The sequence below is a fragment of the Stegostoma tigrinum genome, chromosome 1 (genome assembly GCF_030684315.1).
Source record: "Stegostoma tigrinum isolate sSteTig4 chromosome 1, sSteTig4.hap1, whole genome shotgun sequence".
NCBI lineage: Eukaryota > Metazoa > Chordata > Chondrichthyes > Orectolobiformes > Stegostomatidae > Stegostoma > Stegostoma tigrinum.
The window spans coordinates 88625811-88643791 of record NC_081354.1 but is presented as its reverse complement, the minus strand read 5'-3'; the positions used below and the strand labels follow the sequence as shown (position 1 = coordinate 88643791).

Below are 17981 nucleotides of genomic sequence, written 5' to 3'. Positions count from 1 at the left end.
GTGGTGTTTGTATTTTTTAAAAAAACTATTATATGCAAACTGCATACACAGACTCATAAAACATATTGATTTACATTGCTTTATCTGTCTTTATTTTCTCATTTCTCCTTACATTGGGGAGGTTTCATGTGTTTCAGCCCCTACTAGTGATCAGTCCGCAAACTTGCTTCAAGACCATGCACAGTAGTGAGAGATAACAAAGTGTAGAGCTGGATGAACGCAGCAGGCCAAGCAGCACCTTAAGCTGTACACTTTGTTATCTTGGATTCTCCAGCATCTGCAGTTCCCACTATCTCTTATGCACAGTAGTAGGCTATTTTATACTTGGGAGAAATATTAGATACTGATTCTGCCTTCATATATAGGCCTTGCAGTTGAAGGTTGTGAATACGGCCTTTATGAGTCTGTGTAAGGCTTTCAATTCCATAAATTACCAAGCTGATTGGAAAGTCCACCAGAGACTTGGATATCTACCAACATTTTTTACTATCCTGCAACTCCTTCACAGTAGTATGGCAGCAAGTGTCCCTTGTGATAGAATGGAGACTGAGCCTTTTTGGAACCAAACGGATGGCGAACAAGGTTATGGGAGTACACTAACTCTCTTTACCATCAACCTCCATCTGTTTAACATATAGCATCTTGGCTAATAAATCATTTCTCCTCAATGTTGAATACCACTGGGATTAACCACTGATGGCGGTAAGGGCACTGAATGTATATCAGTTGCAGAACTTCAGTGTTCACCACCAAGACAGGATCTGCAGGGAAGGTGATGGCCTAGTGGTATTACTGCTGGACTGTTAATCCAGAGATCCAGATAATGTTCTGGGGCCATGGGTTCGAATGCTGCCGCAGCTGATGGTGGTATTAGAATTCAATAAATATCTGGATTTAAGAATCTAATGATGGCCATGAACCCATTGTTGATCATTGGAAAAACGCTTCTGGTTCACTAATGTCCTTTAGGGAAGGAAACTGCCATCCTTACCTGGTCTGGCCTACATGTGACTCCAGACCCACAGCAATGTGATTGACTCTTAACTGCCCTCTGGGCAATGAGGGATGGATAATAAATGCTGCCTAGCTAGCGATGCCCACATCCTGTGAATGAAGGGAAAAAAAAGCTCAGGTTGACCATCAGGCTCATTTATCAACAATGTCCACAAGAAGTCATGATGCGTTTCATCTGAATGGGAAGCTTTTCAACCCAACATGCTGAAAGAGTGGAAATGGCTTAGTGATGGTGTCACTGGACTGTTAATTCATAGGCATAGATATCATTCTTGGGACCTGGGTTCAAATCCTACCCCAGAAGATGGTGGCAGTGATAATGGGAACTGCAGATACTGGAGAATCCAAGATAACAAAATGTGGGGCTGGATGAACACAGCAGGCCAAGCAGCATCTCAGGAGCACAAAAGCTGACGTTTTGGGCCTAGACCCTTCATCAGAAGATGGTGGCATTCACATTTTAAAATATCTGGAATTATTTACCTAATAGTGTGTGAAATCAGTGTTGTATGATATAAATTGCACTATCCAGAGCCAGTCTGATGGTTTTGGGGAAGGAAAACTGCTGTCTTTACCTGATCTGGTCTACATGTGATCTCCAGACCTAAGCAATGTGGTTGACTCTTACCTGTCTTCTGAAATGTCCCAGCAAGCCACTCAGTTGCATCAAACTACTATAAAGTCTAAAAAAAGGAGTAAAATGTACAGGCTGTCTAGCATTGACCTGGACACCAGAAACAAAAATGGCAGGCTCAGCCATGGCATCTTTGCAAAGTCCTCCTTACCACCATCCGAGGCTGGTACCAAAACTGGGAGAGTTGTTTCACAGACTCATCGAGCAACAGCCTGACATAATCACAACTCTTGGAATCACAACTTACAGACAATGTCCCAGATACCACCATCACCATCTATGCTTATGTCCCAAGGAAAGCAAAGGCCCAGACGGTGTCCCTGACTGAGCACTCAGATTCTGTCCGGACCAACTGCTGGAGGTTTTCACCAACAGTACAGACCTAGCAGAAGCGGCAGCACTGTGGTGTACAGTCAGGAGTGAGTTGCAGTATGAGCCCTCAACACTGACTGTGAACCCATTAATTTGTACAACACTAAGTCAAATGTGGGCGAGGAAACCTTCATCGGTTTAACATATAGCATCGTGGCTATTAAATCATTTCTCCTCAATGTTGAATACCACTGGGATTAACCACTAGTATACCACAGAATGTATACTAGTTGCAGAACTTCAATATTGACCACCAAGACAGGATCTGCAGTAGTGTTTTTGACTGAGCTGGTTGAATCTTAAGGGATTAGCTGCTAGTGTGGTTCTGTAACAGGCAGTGAAGGAACCAGCAAGAGGAAAAAATATACTTAACTCCAACCTCTAAATCTGCCTGCTGCAGATGCATCTGCCTATATCAGTATTGCTAAGATTGACCACTGCACAGTCTTTGAGGCTTGGTTAATGAGGTGCTGTCTAAGGAGCCTTGGTAAGTTGCTGTGCTGCATCTTGTTGATGGCACACAGTGCTGAGCAAGTGGGCTGCTTCATTCTGGATGGCATCAAGCTTCCTGAGTGTTGTTGCGTTTACAGTCATTCCAGGCAAGTGGGGAATATTCCATCACAGTCCTGACTTGTGCCTTTTAGATGGCGAACAGGCTTTGGGGAATCAGGAGATAAATTAAGCTGTGCAGGGTTCCTCCCGGCCTTTGATCTGCTTTTGTAGCCACTGTACTTATATGGCCAATTCAGCTCTGTTCTGCTCAGTTGTAACTCCCACGATGTTGTTCAGTGATACTATTGCCATTTAATATGAAGGGGTGATGGTTTGATTCTGTCTTGTTGGAGATGAACATTGCCTGGTACTTCTATGGCACAATGCTACTTGCCTTTAGTTAGCCTAGGCCTGGGTGTTGTCCACCCCTTCCTGCATATTTTGGTCAAGGACTACATCAGTACCTGTGGAGTCATGAAAGGTGCTGAACAGTGTGCAGTCAACAGCAGAAGTCTCCACTTGACAAATATGACTACATCAACAAAAATCTGTGATATACTCTGCTTTACATCTGTGAAACCTGCACCACACATTACCGCATGGACGCTCTCTTAATCACGTTGAATAGGTGCTGACATATAGTACATCATTCATCCTTAAGCTTCACTGTATTCATACATGTAGGGGCTTCCCAAAACACGCAGAAGTGGTGTCCTTTTATACCTTAATTTATCTACAACTGGCTTTGCACACATACAGTAGCCAAATGTTGAGTGAACTGTTGCGGTTTTAAACGTATCTTCTGTGTATTATAGAACATAGAACATTACAACATAGTACAGGCCTTTCGGCCCTCGATGTTGTGTTGACCTGCCATACCGATCTCAAGCCCATCTAACCTACACTATTCCATGTACGTCCATATGCTTGTCCATTGATGACTTAAATGTACTTAAAGTTAGCGAATCTACTGCCGTTGCAGGCAAAGCGTTCCATACCCTTACTACTCTCTGAGTAAAGAAACTACCTCTGACATCAGTCCTATATCTTTCACCCCTCAATTTAAAGCTGTGCTCCCTCATGCTCGCCATCACCATCCTAGGAAAAAGGCTCTCCCTATCCACCCTATCTATCCCTCTGATTATTTTGTATGTTTCTATTAAGTCACCTCTCAACCTTCTTCTCTCTAATGAAAACAGCCTCAAGTCCCTCAGCCTTTCCTCGTAAGACCTTCCCTCCATACTAGGCAAGTTCCTAGTAAATCTCTGCACCCTTCCCAAAGCTTCCACATCCTTCTTATAATGCGGTGACCAGAACTGTACGCAATACTCCAAGTGTGGCTGCACCAGAGTTTTGTACAGCTTCACCATAACCTCTTGGTTCTGGAACTCGATCCCTCTATTAATAAAAGCTAAAACACTGTCTGCCTTCTTAACAGCCCTGTCAACCCGGGTGGCAACTTTCAAGGATCTGTGTACATGGACACCGAGATCTCTCTGCTCATCCACACTACTAAGAATCTTACCATTAGCCCTGTACTTTGCATTCCGGTTACTCCTACCAAAGTGCATCACATAGAACATAGAAAAGTACAGCACAGTACAGGCCCTTCAGCCCACAGTGTTGTGCCGTGGAATAATCCTAATCCAAAAATAAAATAACCTAACCTACATTCCCCTCAATTCACTGCTGCCCATGTGCATGTCCAGCAGTCGCTTAAATGTCACTAATGACTCTGCTTCCACGACTACCACTGGTAAACTATTCCATGTGCTCACAACTCTCGGTGAAGAACCTCCCTCTGATGTCTCCTCCATACCTTCCTCCTAACACCTTAAAACTATGACCCCTCGTGGCAGTCAGTCCTGCTCTGGGGAAAAGTCTCTGGCTATCGACTCTATCCATGCATCTCATTACCTTGTACACCTCGATCAGGTCACCTCTCTTCCTCCTTCTCTCCAGAGAGAAAAGTCCGAGCTCAGTCAACCTCTCCTTGTAAGACAAGCCCTCCAGTCCAGGCAGCATCCTGGTAAACCTCCTTTGCACCCTCTCCAAAGCCTCCACATCTTTCCTATAATAGGGCGACCAGAACTGGACACAATATTCCAAGTGTGGTCTCACCAGGGTTTTGTAGAGCTGCAGCAAAACCTCACGGCTCTTAAACTCGATCCCCCTGTTAATGAAAGCCAAAGCACCATATGCTTTCTTAACAACCTTATCCACCAGGGTGGCAACTTTAAGGGAGCTATGCACTTGAATGCCAAGATCCCGCTGTTCCTCCACACTGCGGAGAATCCTGCCTTTAATCTTATCTTCAGCATTTAAGTTTGAATTTCCAAAATGCATCACTTTGCATTTATCCAGGTTGAACTCCATCTGCCATTTCTCAGCCCAGTTCTACGCTTTTCCAAATAGTCATAAATCCTATCCCTTAGAATTCTTTCCAAAATCTTGCTGACCAGACGTAAGACTGACTGGTCTGTAAGTTCCAGGGATTTCCCTATTCCCTTTCTTGAAAAGAAGAACAACATTTGCCTCCCTCCAATCTTCCGGTATGACTCCCGTGGAGAGTGAGGAAGCAAAGATCTTCACCAGCGGCTTAGCAACCTCCTTTCTCGCTTCCTGGAGCAACCTAGGATAAATCTGGTCTGGCCCTGGGGACTTATCAATCTTAATGTCTGCCTCACACTTGTCTGCATTAAACTCCATTTGCCACCTCTCAGCCCAGCTCTGCAGCTTATCTATGTCTCTCTGTAACCTACAACATCCTTCGTCATTGTCCACAACTCCACCGACCTTAGTGTTGTCTGCAAATTTACTAACCCATCCTTCTACGCCCTCATCCAGGTCATTTATAAAAATGACAAACAGCAGTGGACTCAACACTGACCCTTGCGGTACACCACTAGTAACTGGTCTCCAGGATGAACATTTCCCATCAACTACCACCCTCTGTCTTCTTTCAGCAAGCCAATTTCTGATCCAAACTGCTATATTACCCACAATCCCATTCCTCTGCTTTTTGTACAATAGCCTACTGTGGGGAACTTTATCGAACGCCTTGCTGAAATCCATATACACCACATCAACTGGTTTACTCTCATCTACCTGTTTGGTCACCTTCTCAAAGAACTCAATAAGGTTTGTGAGGCACGAAAAGTGTGAGGATTTCTTCACTCTCAGGTAGACGATAAAAATTGAGAGTGATCGCGTGTCTGCGTGTTCTTTCAAAATTGTTATCTGTTTACCAGGATACCACTGAAGGAAGCCATTAACATTTGCACCATGTGACTACTTCATGGTAATCCAGGTCTACAGAGCAAGAACTCAACAATGTAGGATATTCACCAAGAAATAACTCGGGGAAATCAGAAGAAACTTATTTATCCAGAATGTGATGAGAATGTAAAACTCGCAAACACGAGAAGTTGGTAAGGCAAAAAGGATAGTTTAAAGGAAGCTGGAGAAGTATGTGAGAGTTATGCTGATAGAGTTAAATAGGGAAAGAGACTTGATTGACTTGTTTGTGTTGAGTATTCTCGTGGAACTAGTATTGTGTTGATTTTTGCTGGCTTCAATCCAGTGGTGTGCTTGTTTTTTTTGCAGACTGGAAGAACTGGCTCAGATTTGTGCAAAATATGATATCCCTCACATAGTCAATAATGCTTATGGAGTTCAGTTGTCCAAGTGTATGCACCTTATTCAACAGGTATGAAGAAATTGCATTGTTAGAAAACTATTAAGAAATGAGAAGCTGTTTATTGGAAGTACAATGTTATTAACTTGGCCTATATATTTAAAATATTTTGGACTGTTTTTTGCTGTTTATTGATGCCGTTGTGAAAACCAACACAATTATAATGTGACATAACAAGATGTAGAGCTGAATGAACACAGCAGGCCAAGCAGCATCAGAGGAACAGGAAAGCTGACATTTTTAGCCTAGACCCTCCTTCAGAAAAGTAAAGAAAAGAAGGGTCTCGGCCCAAAACGTCAGCCTTCCTGCTCCTCTGATGCTGCGTGGCCTGCTGTGTTCATCCAGCTCTACACCTTGTTATCTCAGATTCTCCAGCATTGGCAGTTCCTCCTATCTCTGAAAGAATTATAATGTGCATTTCCCTACTTTACAGTTGTGACTACTTTGTTGCTAGGATTGACAAGTAGAAAATACTTGCTGTTTATTTCTAATTTTACATTGAAGAATCTTCTTCCTAAAAGAAGTATTACATTCCTTCTTGTGCTCCTGAGATGCTGCTGGGCCTGCTCTGTTCATCCAACGTCACATTTTATTATCTTACATTCCTTCCAGATGTGTTGTGTAATTGTTTCAATTGCATTAGAATGACTGTTGTCACTCTGAGGGTGAGGGTGTTGACCTAGTTTGCAAACAGCCAGGCACTTTGAAGCTCAGCTGGAGGATTCACCATGTCAGCAAGTAGTTTAGATGAACTTAATAATTGTTATGAACTTAGTAATTGTTACATGTGTAGCAGGCAAATGATTTCCACAATCTGTATTTCTTACTTCAGCAGGACCACCATGGACCCTTTGTCCTGAAAAATGGCCTCATAAAATTATTAAACAGTCAAAATGTTAGACTTGAGCATATAACCCACAGTAAGCTGTACATCTCACTTGTGTCATCAAGAATAACCAGCAAAAACTCTGAACTTCTCTCCAACCACTGATGTCCCAAAGTAATTTTGAGATAGTGAAGTATTCTTAAAATGTAGTCTCATGGGAAACACGGCAGCCAATTTTACAGCATTGTAATGATGACCACATAATCTGTTCCTGTGACATTGAGTGAGTAGTAACTGTTGATCTGCATACAGAGATAGCTCCCTTCGTCTTCTTCAAAATAGTTTTCTGGGATTTTTTGCATCCACCTGAGGCTACGGACAGGGCCTTTTTTAATGTGTCATGAATAGGATTGCATCCCTGACTAGCCAGGACTCCCTAAGTAGTTAGATCCACACCCAGGTTTTTTAAAAACGTTATTTTAGTTGTCTGGTGGTTTCCTTTGTAGTATTACAACGAAATATAAAGCACTTGGGGGAACTTGGTGGCACAGTAAGTAAACATGTTTTTCTGTGAGTTGTGTTAAAATGTATGCCAGTGCCACAAGACTGAAGCAATTGCCAGTAAGGGAATGCAATCTTAATCCTCAGCCAAGAATTTGCCCACAATGTGTCTGACATTAGCAAGCATGCTGATCAAAAGCGCATGGACAACTTGTGCAGGAAACAAAATCATGATCATTTAATAGGGGATCTCATCCGAAGAAGGGTCCCAATATATACTCATGAATGCATAATCGACGTAAACCAGCCCCATAAAGAGAGTATCAGCTGCGATTTTTGTGTTCAAATTCTGAAGTAGAATTTGTACCTTTTTATCTCAGAATATCAGCTGGACTATGGCTGACACATGAAGAGAGTCCTAATCCTGACCACTCCTAGTCGTTATAAAACATTTCTGATCAAGAAATTAATTCTAAAATTGGGGAAATCCCTACCGAATTTCTTCTATTGCAAAAGTGACTGCACTTCGGAAGTTCGTCATTGACTTTTATTTTCCTGATTCTTTCTGGGCATTGTTATTTTAGATGGCACAATAGACTGAGCACATAACTGTGGGAACTGAATTAGCATTTATTAAATAAAGCCATGGTTCTTTATTTAACTGTCGCAGATATCTGGGGTCGGTCCTTTATCTTTGTCATTTTGTTGGCTAGTGCTGTCAACCTAAGTGCAAGTTCAAACATGCCCGATGCCAAGACTGTTAGAAGTCATTCTTTGATAAACAAGGACGTCTCATAGTATTAATTGACACACTTGACCCTGATATGATATGTCTTTCAGATGAGTATTAATTTTCTTTATAGGTTTGTTTTTGCCTTGATTGTTTTGATATTTTAATTAGGGGGCTCGAATTGGCCGCATAGATGCTTTTGTGCAGAGCTCGGACAAAAACTTCCTGGTTCCAGTAGGTGGTGCTATTGTAGCGGGTTTTGATGATGTCTTCATAAATGAAATCAGCAAAATGTATCCAGGTAATTCATTATCAGGTACTCGAGTTAACAAAGCGTGTTTCAGAAATAATAGTACGATTTGCAGTAAATTTAATATTTGTTTTTGATTACTGTCCTCGAAAACCTTGGTGTAAAATTGTGAATTGAGCTTCATTGTCCGTGTTAGATGCAGGGTTTAGTGTAAGCTAAGGAAGGAATATCATTGACATCCAGATCAAGATTAAGTTCTTAAGCTGTTGTGAAAGTGTCATTTTGTTTGCGTCAATATGTATGAAGCAGCAATTAATTCAAAGATTTAAACAAAAACTGAAGTTGCTGGAAAAGCTCAGCAGTTCTGGCAGCTTCTGTGAAGAAAAATAATCAGAGTTAATGTTTCAGATCCAGTGACCCTTGCTTGGAAATTCTGAGGACCCGAAATGTTAACACTCATTTTTTTCTTCACAGATGCTGCCAGACCTGCTGAGCTTTTCCTGCAACTTCTGTTTTTGTTCCTGATTTACAGCATCTGCCGTTCTTTTGGTTTTTATCAAGATTTAGTTGTTATTTTAATGCTTCCTCAGGTATATATTTGATAGTTTTGCTCCAACGATAAGCCATAAAATAATAGACGGTTAGAAATCCCAATTCATATTTTCTGTCCCTTTTTGGAAATAAAGATACTCGGTTGCTTTAATGAAAATTGATTGATGCCAGGACGTTTATTTAGAAAGGACTGTCATAAATATCCTGATGTGAAATTTCTCCTGATCTCTTGCTGTCACTTTGATGAACAACCAATAGGAACAATTTTTTAAAAAAATTTTTTCGTGGAATGAGGGTGTCACTGTTAGGCCGGCATTCATTGACCATCCCTTAAGAAGATGCTGATGAGCTTTTTGAAGCACGGCAGGCCTTGCAGTGGAGGAACTCCAGCCCTGTTAGAAAGAAAGTTCAGGATTTTGACCCAATTATGGGAGAGGAACAGCAATATATTTCCATGCAGGATGTGGAAGTGCTGGTGTTAGACCGGGCTGGACAAGGTCTGAAATCGCACGATGCCAAGTATTAGTCGAACAGTTTTATTTGAAAACACAAGCTTTTGAAGTCTTACTCCTTCGGATGTTCATGAGAGAGGTAGTATCAGACACAGAATTTATAGGGAAAAGATCATGGGGACACACCGCTGATGGGGATGTACTAAACAAACGCAAGATGCTATTAACTCTTTAATCAGTTAAATCTTCAAGCAGTTCTTTTGAAGTCATGGTCTTGAGAAAACTGAACGTTTTATCAGTGGAAAGAAGAGGTGACATTTTAGGTCCGCCACTGCATGTTATGTGTGAGGCCTTGTTTAGAATTTTGGTTTGGAGTCAGACTGGTTTTATTTCTCAAGTAGGAATTTATAAAATGCCACATTGACTGACTGTCTATAAATTGTGTGCATTTTGAACAAAATAGAATGCATCTGCAAATACAGATTCACCCCTATGATTCGTGAGTGTGTGTGTGTGTAGCCTGGTAACCCTGTTGCCACCTCCAACCCCATCTCCCCATTACCCACCTCCTCTACATTCCCTTTAACTTGCCCAAATGTTTACCCCTCATGCAAGGGTAGTGTGTGATTGAATGAATTTGTTTGACTGTGACAGTATCGTGGTCATGTTCCATCTTGTCACTATTTAGTCACACCATTGCACAATGACCATAACTGGGATATGCAGCTCTTTAATCTCCAGTGGAGGGACGTTGTAGCCACTTTAGAGCATCACAGTTTGCAGCCCCAAACCGAGTTAGCTAATACTTCCCATTGCAGCAATTGAAATTGGAATCCTTTTGGTATGTGTGACGTGGAGCCATGACTGAAATGTTGAAGAGTTGCGCAGTGGCTCAGTGGTTAGCACTGCTGCCTCACAGCATCAGGGTCCTAGGTTCAAGTTTATCTGATTGGCAGAACGTGACCAGTGGAGTCCCAAATGGGGCTATCTATCCTGAGTACTCAATGTTTAGGGGTGGCACAGTGGCTCACTGGTAAGCACTGCTCCCTCACAGTGCCAGGGACTCATGTTTGATTCCACCCTCGGGCAACTGTCTGTGTGGAGTTTGCACATTCTCCCCGTGTCTGCGTGTGTTTCCCCCAGGTGCCCTGGTTTCTTCCCACAGCCCAAAGATGTGCAGGCTAGGTGGATCGGCCATGCTAAATTGCTCATTGTTCTCAGGGATGTGTAGATTAGATGGGTTAAAGGGGGATGGGTCTGGGTGGGATGTTCTGAGGGTCGGTGTGGACTTGTTGGGCTGAAAGGCCTGTTGCCAGACTGTGGGCATTCTATGAATTTCTACTTTCACTAATATCATTTAGAAATAGTTAAGAATTGAAATTGAAATGGGAAATTTCAATTTTTATTGATATTTCTAGGACGAGCGTCGGCATCACCCTCAACTGATGTTCTTATTACGCTACTGTCACTTGGTGTGAACGGCTATAAGCGTCTCTTAAAAGAAAGAAAGGTGAGTTTGTTGCTCCAGCTTGAAGCCTGTACGTATACTGCACCCGCGTATGTTTTTCATGTTTACTTCAGTGGTCTACAAATAGCTGTTATGTTGTGAATTCAACTGTGTTGCTTTTTTTTGAGTGAAGAAGCTCCTTCTCAGCTCAGTTTTAAATGATTGACTATACCCTGAGATTGAGTTGCTGTTTTCTAGACCTCTAGCTAAGGAGATGAATTCCTCAACATCTCTCCTGTTGAGCCCTATCTGCCTCTCAAAACTGTGATTCCTCCTTTAATTAAGTCCTTAAAATATAGCTAGTTACCACACTGCTGTCATTCTTCTTAACATCATGTTCTTTAATTTTGGTAACACAGTGTGGAGGTGGACCAACACAGCAGGCCAGGCAGCATCAGGAGAGTAGGCAAGTTGACGTTTTGGGTCGGACCCTTCTTTCGGAAGAAAGGTTCTGACCCGAAACACCAACTTTCCTATTCCTCTGATGCTGCCTGGCCTGCTGTGTTCCTTCAGCTCCACACTGTGCTTTCTCTGAATCCAGCATCGGCAGTTCTTACTATATCTTTAGTTTTGGTGTTCAGGTTTGTCTGATTGCACGTCTGAGATGCCCTTGCAATGTCTTTCATGTTTAGGGTGGCATATTTGAACATTAAATAGTGATGACTATTCAAAAGTACTTGATTGGATGTAAAATGCTTTGGAATGCCTCAAGGTTGTGAAAGGTGCTGTATGAATTCCAGCCTTTCTTCCTTTCCTTTCATTTATAATTAAAAGCTGTTGCCATACAATTTGAATTGCCCCACCACCTATGATTCCTGAGGGCTAGTTAGCCCTGTCTTCAGTTGGAGTCCTAGTCCTTCTGCCGAATTTCTTTGGGTGACTTCAGTTGAAGATTCTGTTGGATGTAGGAACAGTGAAATTATGAAGTGGATAAACTTGTTAACACCGTAATGTGGAAGCAGCAGCTACTTCAGCTGCAAATCTAGTGAGGGAACCCAGTTTACAGAGCACGGTTGAAACCTTTTGTAATGGTTTTGCATCTGTTCGCTGGTTAATGTTTGGAACTGTTTTCCACAAACAGCAGTGGATACCACGTCAGCTTTTAATTTTAAACCTGAAATGAATCTATTTTTGTTAAGCAAGGGTATTAAGAGATATGAGCCAAAGGCAGCTATGTGGAGTTAGGCCACAGATCAACCATGATCTCATTGAATGGCAGAATAGGTTCATAGGGCTGATTGGCCTACTTCTATGTTCCTGCATTCACCAAGCACTACCAAGAGAAATTTCAGGGCTTTTGTCTTCATCAAAGTGATGAATGTACTTCTTTAGAAATACGAACACCTTGTGTTGACGCACTACATGGATTTTGCAGTAATTGGAGATCTTCAAAAAGGAGCTGGTTTGTCTACAGAGTCAATACATTGTTGTGAGGGGAAAGTAGGGCAAACAAATCCACAGTTAACTGAAACACCGAACACACGGAGTTTAAAATGAGAGAGGAAAATGAGGCTGAGGACTAATGTAGGATTCATACTAGAGTGGAGAACCCAACTAAAAAAGAAAATATATTTATTTTCTAACATCTTTGAGGGAAAGAAACTGTTATCCTTAGATAACATAGTGTGGAGCTGAAGGACCACAGTAGGCCTGGCAGCATCAGAGGAGCAGGAAAGCTGACACTTTGGGTCAGGACCCTTCTTCTGAAGAAGGGTTCCGAACCGAAACATCAGCTTTCCGACCCGAAACATCAGCTTTCCAGCTCCTGTAATGCTGCCTGGCCTGCTGTGTTCCTCCAGCTCTACACTGTGCTATCTCAGACAACAGCATCAGCAGTTCTTACTATCTCTGTCATCCTTACTTGATCTGGCCTACATGTGACTCCAGACTCACAGCAGTGTGGTTGACTCTTAACTGCCCTCTGGGCAATTAAGGATGGGCGATAAATGCTGGCCTAACCGTGCATGCATTTTAAAAAAAACGGTCGGAGATCAATGCCTGATCCAGAAGTTTACTGAATTTGCAGTCCGTGTGGGAGCAAGAATACATCCAGCAAAAATACAAAGATGCCAACATTAGCCATCTGTACAAGGAAATTAATTTGTCAGAATTGTGACAATCGTAAGGAATTTCATTCCTCTCCTTCTGAAGAGACCTTCAGAACTGCTAAGTGGAATGCCTCAACTAGGATTTGATGCCAAAGAGCCTGTACAAATTAAGAAAAGGTAAAGAAGTCGCTGCTGTTAAATAGCTTCAAGGGAAATGCCAAGGACAGAACATGGACGTCAACACCATATTTGTTGACCAGGTCATGGCCTTTGACACAGTCCACTGGAAGGTGATGGTGAAATTCTGCTGCTCTGAGCAATTTATCCCCATGGTGGGCAGTACCTATTGTGATCTGCTCATGTGCTTCCTGGAGTTTTCTGACTCAATCCTAGTCATTAATGGAGTTAAGCAAGATTGTGTGCTAGCACCAGTGCTTGTCAGCATTTTGTTCTCTTTGGAGATACTCTTATGAAAGAAGGAAGCATGGCTAAAATACTCCCTGAGTACTTTACATCTGTTTTCACTGAAGAAGTGGCTGCCACCATGTAGAATGAAAGCGGGACCAAACCATGATATTGGATATGATGAAAATAGATCAAGAGGAGCTACTTAATAGGTTAGCAGTTCTCAAAACAAAAAAGTTACCTGCTGGATAGCATGTGTCCTTAAGTCATGAAGGTGACCAAAAGGCCTCTGGCATGATTATCTAATCCTCCATATGTAGGATGTTGGTCCAGAGCATTTTAAATGTTACCATGGATTGTAAATGTTGAGCCATTATTTAATAAAGGACTTGGAATAAACCAAGCAGCTACGGCCAATCAGTCTAATGGCCATGTTGGGAAAACTTTAAGAAAATAATTGGAGACAAAAGTAATTGACATTTGAAAAACTGTGCGCTATCATGTGACAACCAGCACAGATGTGTTTCACTAAATAGATTGAGTGCTTTGACTAAGCAGTCAAGAGGGTTGATGAGATTAGTGATGTTCTTGTGATGTGTTGTGTGAGGAGAGCCACACAGTAATCTTTTCAGCAACATTCAAGTCCTTGGGTTTAAAGGGACAGAGGCAGCAGTACTGGAAAATTAGCTTTGGGACAGAAAATGGAGAAGTAGTGGTGAGCAGTTATTTTCCAGATTGGTGGAAGGTATAACTAGTATTTGTCAATGGTCAAGTGGTCAAAAGGACTATGTTTTTGATATGTATTAATGACTGGACTTGGGTTTATAGGACGTAATGTCAAACACGGTGGCTCAGTGGTTAGCACTGCTGCCTCACAGCACCAGGGACCCGGGTTCGATTCCAGCCTCGGGCGACTGTCTGTGTGGAATTTGCACATTCTCCATGTGCCTGTGTGGGTTTCCTCCGGGTGCTCCGGTTTCCTCCCACAGTCCAAAGATGTGCAGGCTAGGTGCATTGGCCATGCTAAATTGCCCATTGGGATGTGTAGATTAGATGGGTTATAGAGGGATGAGTCTGCGTGGGATGCTCTGTGGGTCAGTGAGGACTTGTGGGGCCGAAGGACCTGTTTCCACACTGTAGGGATTCTATTAAAAAAAAATTTGCAGATGATACAGGACTCAAAAACGTAATGAGTAATGCGATAGTAACAGACTTCAGGACGAAATGGTGAAATAGGCAAACTCATGGTCTGTGGAATTCAATGAAGAGAAAAGTTTAAGGGTTACATCTTGTTAGGAAGAATGAAGTGAGGCAGTTGAAATGAATTTCTAATGGTAGTACAGAAACAGCGAGACATGAAGTGTATGTACATAAATATTCTAAGGTGTCAGAATAAGTTGAGAAGACTTAAAGCATAAGAGATCCTTGGCTTTGTGAACAGAAGCATGGAGTACAAAAACAAAGAAGTCAGGCTGAAAAATGGTTAAACTTGAGGTAGAATAAAGTATTGTGTTTAAATCTGGGCACTGCTATTTGCGCATGAGGTCCAAGCCTTTGAGCGAGGAAGTGATTTATTCCAACTGTACTCCAGACAAAGGACTTCAGTTATATTGAAAGACTGGTGAAGCGGAAGTTATTTTCCCTAGACTAGAGAAAGTTACGAGGAGATTTGAAAAATGCTCTCAAATTCTTGAATGGTTTTGATATAGTGAATAGTAAGAATTGTCTCCAGTGGCAGGATGGTCAGTAACCACAGAATACAGATTTAATGTGATTGGCAAAAAAAAGCAAAGGCAACGTGAGGAAATATGTTTTCATACAATGTGGTGTTGTGATTCAGAATTCATTGCCTGAAAGGGCAACGGAGCAGATTCAGACAGTAGCATTCAGAAAAAAAGGTGGACAGCTAGACAAAGGGGTAAAAAACCAAGGCAATGTGGAAGAGTAGCAATTAGTTGAATAGCTCAATGGCCATTTTTATGCTGTATCTTTCAATAATTCTCCAGACTCCAGTAATATATATTTCCTGGTATTGTCATTATTGGTGTTTCAGTATTTAAACAGCTGTAGTGCATAGTTAATGTCACTTTACTGATGGTGTTCCATTTCTTTTGTCCACTTAGAACTGTTGAGTATGACCAGATCAGTTTCTCCTCATTTATTTAAAGCTTAAAGATGAACAGTTTCACATATTAGCTTGTAAGACAACAATCTGAGTTGAGACTCACATCATTGTGCATGGTGATTTCTTTTGACATGATATCTAGACCTCAATACACCATGGCTATGATCTGCTGGTTGGTTTGCATAGGTGTGTTAAATATGAAGTATGAGCAAATGAAGAATATTCCAATATGAACAACTGTGATGCTTGGATGTTTATTCAAGGAACAAAAATTGTTGTGGATTTCCCATTCGTTTATTTGTTTTCCAGTGATAAATTGAGAGAATCTGCATGCGAAGCAATAGTTCACTATGAATAGCTTAAAAACAATTCTAGTGCAATTTGTCAACAAAATTTTAAATTATTAAACCAACTACAGCAACAAATGCAAAATGTTAAGAACCAGATAATTATCAATGTGAATTTCACTAATTGGAACGTTTCAAACATGTTTGGCTGCTTTTTATGAAAAAACTCATATAAAAAAATTTTTGTCAGATTTATTCCTCTTCCCTATTTGGTCCATAATCTTTTATATAAAATATTTAACATTTTTTTTCTATAATAGTATGATACATGCAGATTCAGAAGAGAAATTTACAGCAAGAGCAGGGGCTTTACTGCATTGAAATGCCGGTTCAGTTTAGTTATACAAATCCTTTAAAATATTGCGGTAGTATTTGTGAAATGTTGCAGGATAATATGAGCAAGAATATTCAGTTGTATTCTGAAATTATTTTGATACATTAATCTAGACAGGTGCCTACAGAAGCACGGTAGCTCTGTCATATCAGTGTTCTTTATTAGGGAAAAAAATTGTCCTTGACAGCTGTTTCAGATTAATAGCTGAACAAAATGCTCAAGTGATGAGCTGTTGCATGCTGTTCTGATGAGAACTAAATGGTAGCTTCCTCTGTTGGCTCAGCTGAGCGACACAGAAGAGGAAACTCTGTGCTGTTGGTTGATCTTTGGCAGGGTGGTAGCTGGGTGCTACATTTGGTATCACTGCTCCGAGGTTAGGGAGGAAAGCAACATTTTACAGCTTCTTGTCCGTGATAATTCTCCACTAGGCTCCGAAGGCATGTGTGGCATGTTGATTAATGTCAGGCTCAGTTACAATGCCTCTGTATGTCAAGCAGTTGATTACCCTTGTGATATGTACTGTCCAAGGCCACACTTACAGAACAACTGCTTTGTTATGATACGGGAAGTACCAGGGACATATTGAACCAAAAGATTCATAGAAACAAAGAGTTAATGCTGCCATGAAGGGAGGAAGAAGGAAAGGAATAACATTGGCTGAAAAGTGAGCTTAAGTTTTCAAGGCTATTGCAATTTCAATAAGATTCTGTTGGGGTTGTCATGTAAAATTCAAATGAAACAGATTGATATGTTCAGTATATTCATAAGATGGCCATCCAAAATTTAACCAATTTGTAACCTTTTCCCCATCTTCCCTGAATTTGCTCATTTGCCTACACAATTTATAAACTGTCTCGGTTTTGTTTTCGGTGATAAAAATGGTCACTGTGGAGCACTGATCGAGTCAGTGAAACAGTATGCCTATATCCATGTTTTAAAGGTAGTGATATTTTGACAGTACTCTGATGTAGAAAATATGGTCTTGGGGGCAACATTGTAGCATACCATTGGTGTCACTGACGAAGGTATAAACTGCCTAGCATTCCTGCTCTTGACTGTTGGAAGCCTCTGATAGATGGATTGCAGTGGCAGTTGTCAGCCTGCTCACTTCACAGTTAATTGGCTTTTGTCACCCAGTAACCAAGTTCATGTGAAGAATGGCCACTTGGATCAGTATCTTGTTTGTAGCATGATCTACTGTCTTCAGGAATTAATTCAAAGGAAAACGAGAAAGCAAAATGAATTGTTCTGACTCTGGCTGATGATAATACTGAATAATTCCGATGCTAAACTGAAATCTAACTAGCTAGTTTTAGTGGCTTGGTGTCTCACTGAAACATAAGTGCCAATATTGCAGGCTTGTTTTAACAATAAAACAGAAGTTTATTAAGCACAAGGAATGAAGATAAAATAGAATAAATGAGATTATTTACTTAAGACACACACATGCTGGGATATAATCCCATTAGACTCAAACAATCCTTAACAGATCCCAAAATACACCCAGCAGAAAATCCCTTTTACTAACATCTCAGTGACTTGAAATTGGCTTTAAATCCTGGTGTGGAAAATCTAAGAGTTTCTTCCCGAAACTATAACCTAGTTTAAATATTCTCAAGCTTCAAATTACCTCTTCAAGTTTTGTTCAATCACTTCTGATTTAGACGACCAATAACTTTTTACTTAAAGTAATCT

The 17981-nt window shown here is 41.2% G+C and overlaps 1 protein-coding gene across 2 annotated transcripts in view; it reads left to right on the top strand.

Moving 5' to 3' along the window:
• The window catches only part of sepsecs (Sep (O-phosphoserine) tRNA:Sec (selenocysteine) tRNA synthase), an 80461-nt gene that overhangs the window by 38943 nt on the left and 23537 nt on the right, over window positions 1–17981 (top strand). For both annotated transcript variants that reach the window (XM_048542685.2, XM_048542693.2), the window contains 3 exons: window positions 6119–6221; window positions 8438–8567; window positions 10939–11030. In XM_048542685.2, the coding sequence (XP_048398642.1) occupies window positions 6119–6221; window positions 8438–8567; window positions 10939–11030 (325 nt within the window). The remainder of the gene's footprint in view (window positions 1–6118; window positions 6222–8437; window positions 8568–10938; window positions 11031–17981) is intronic.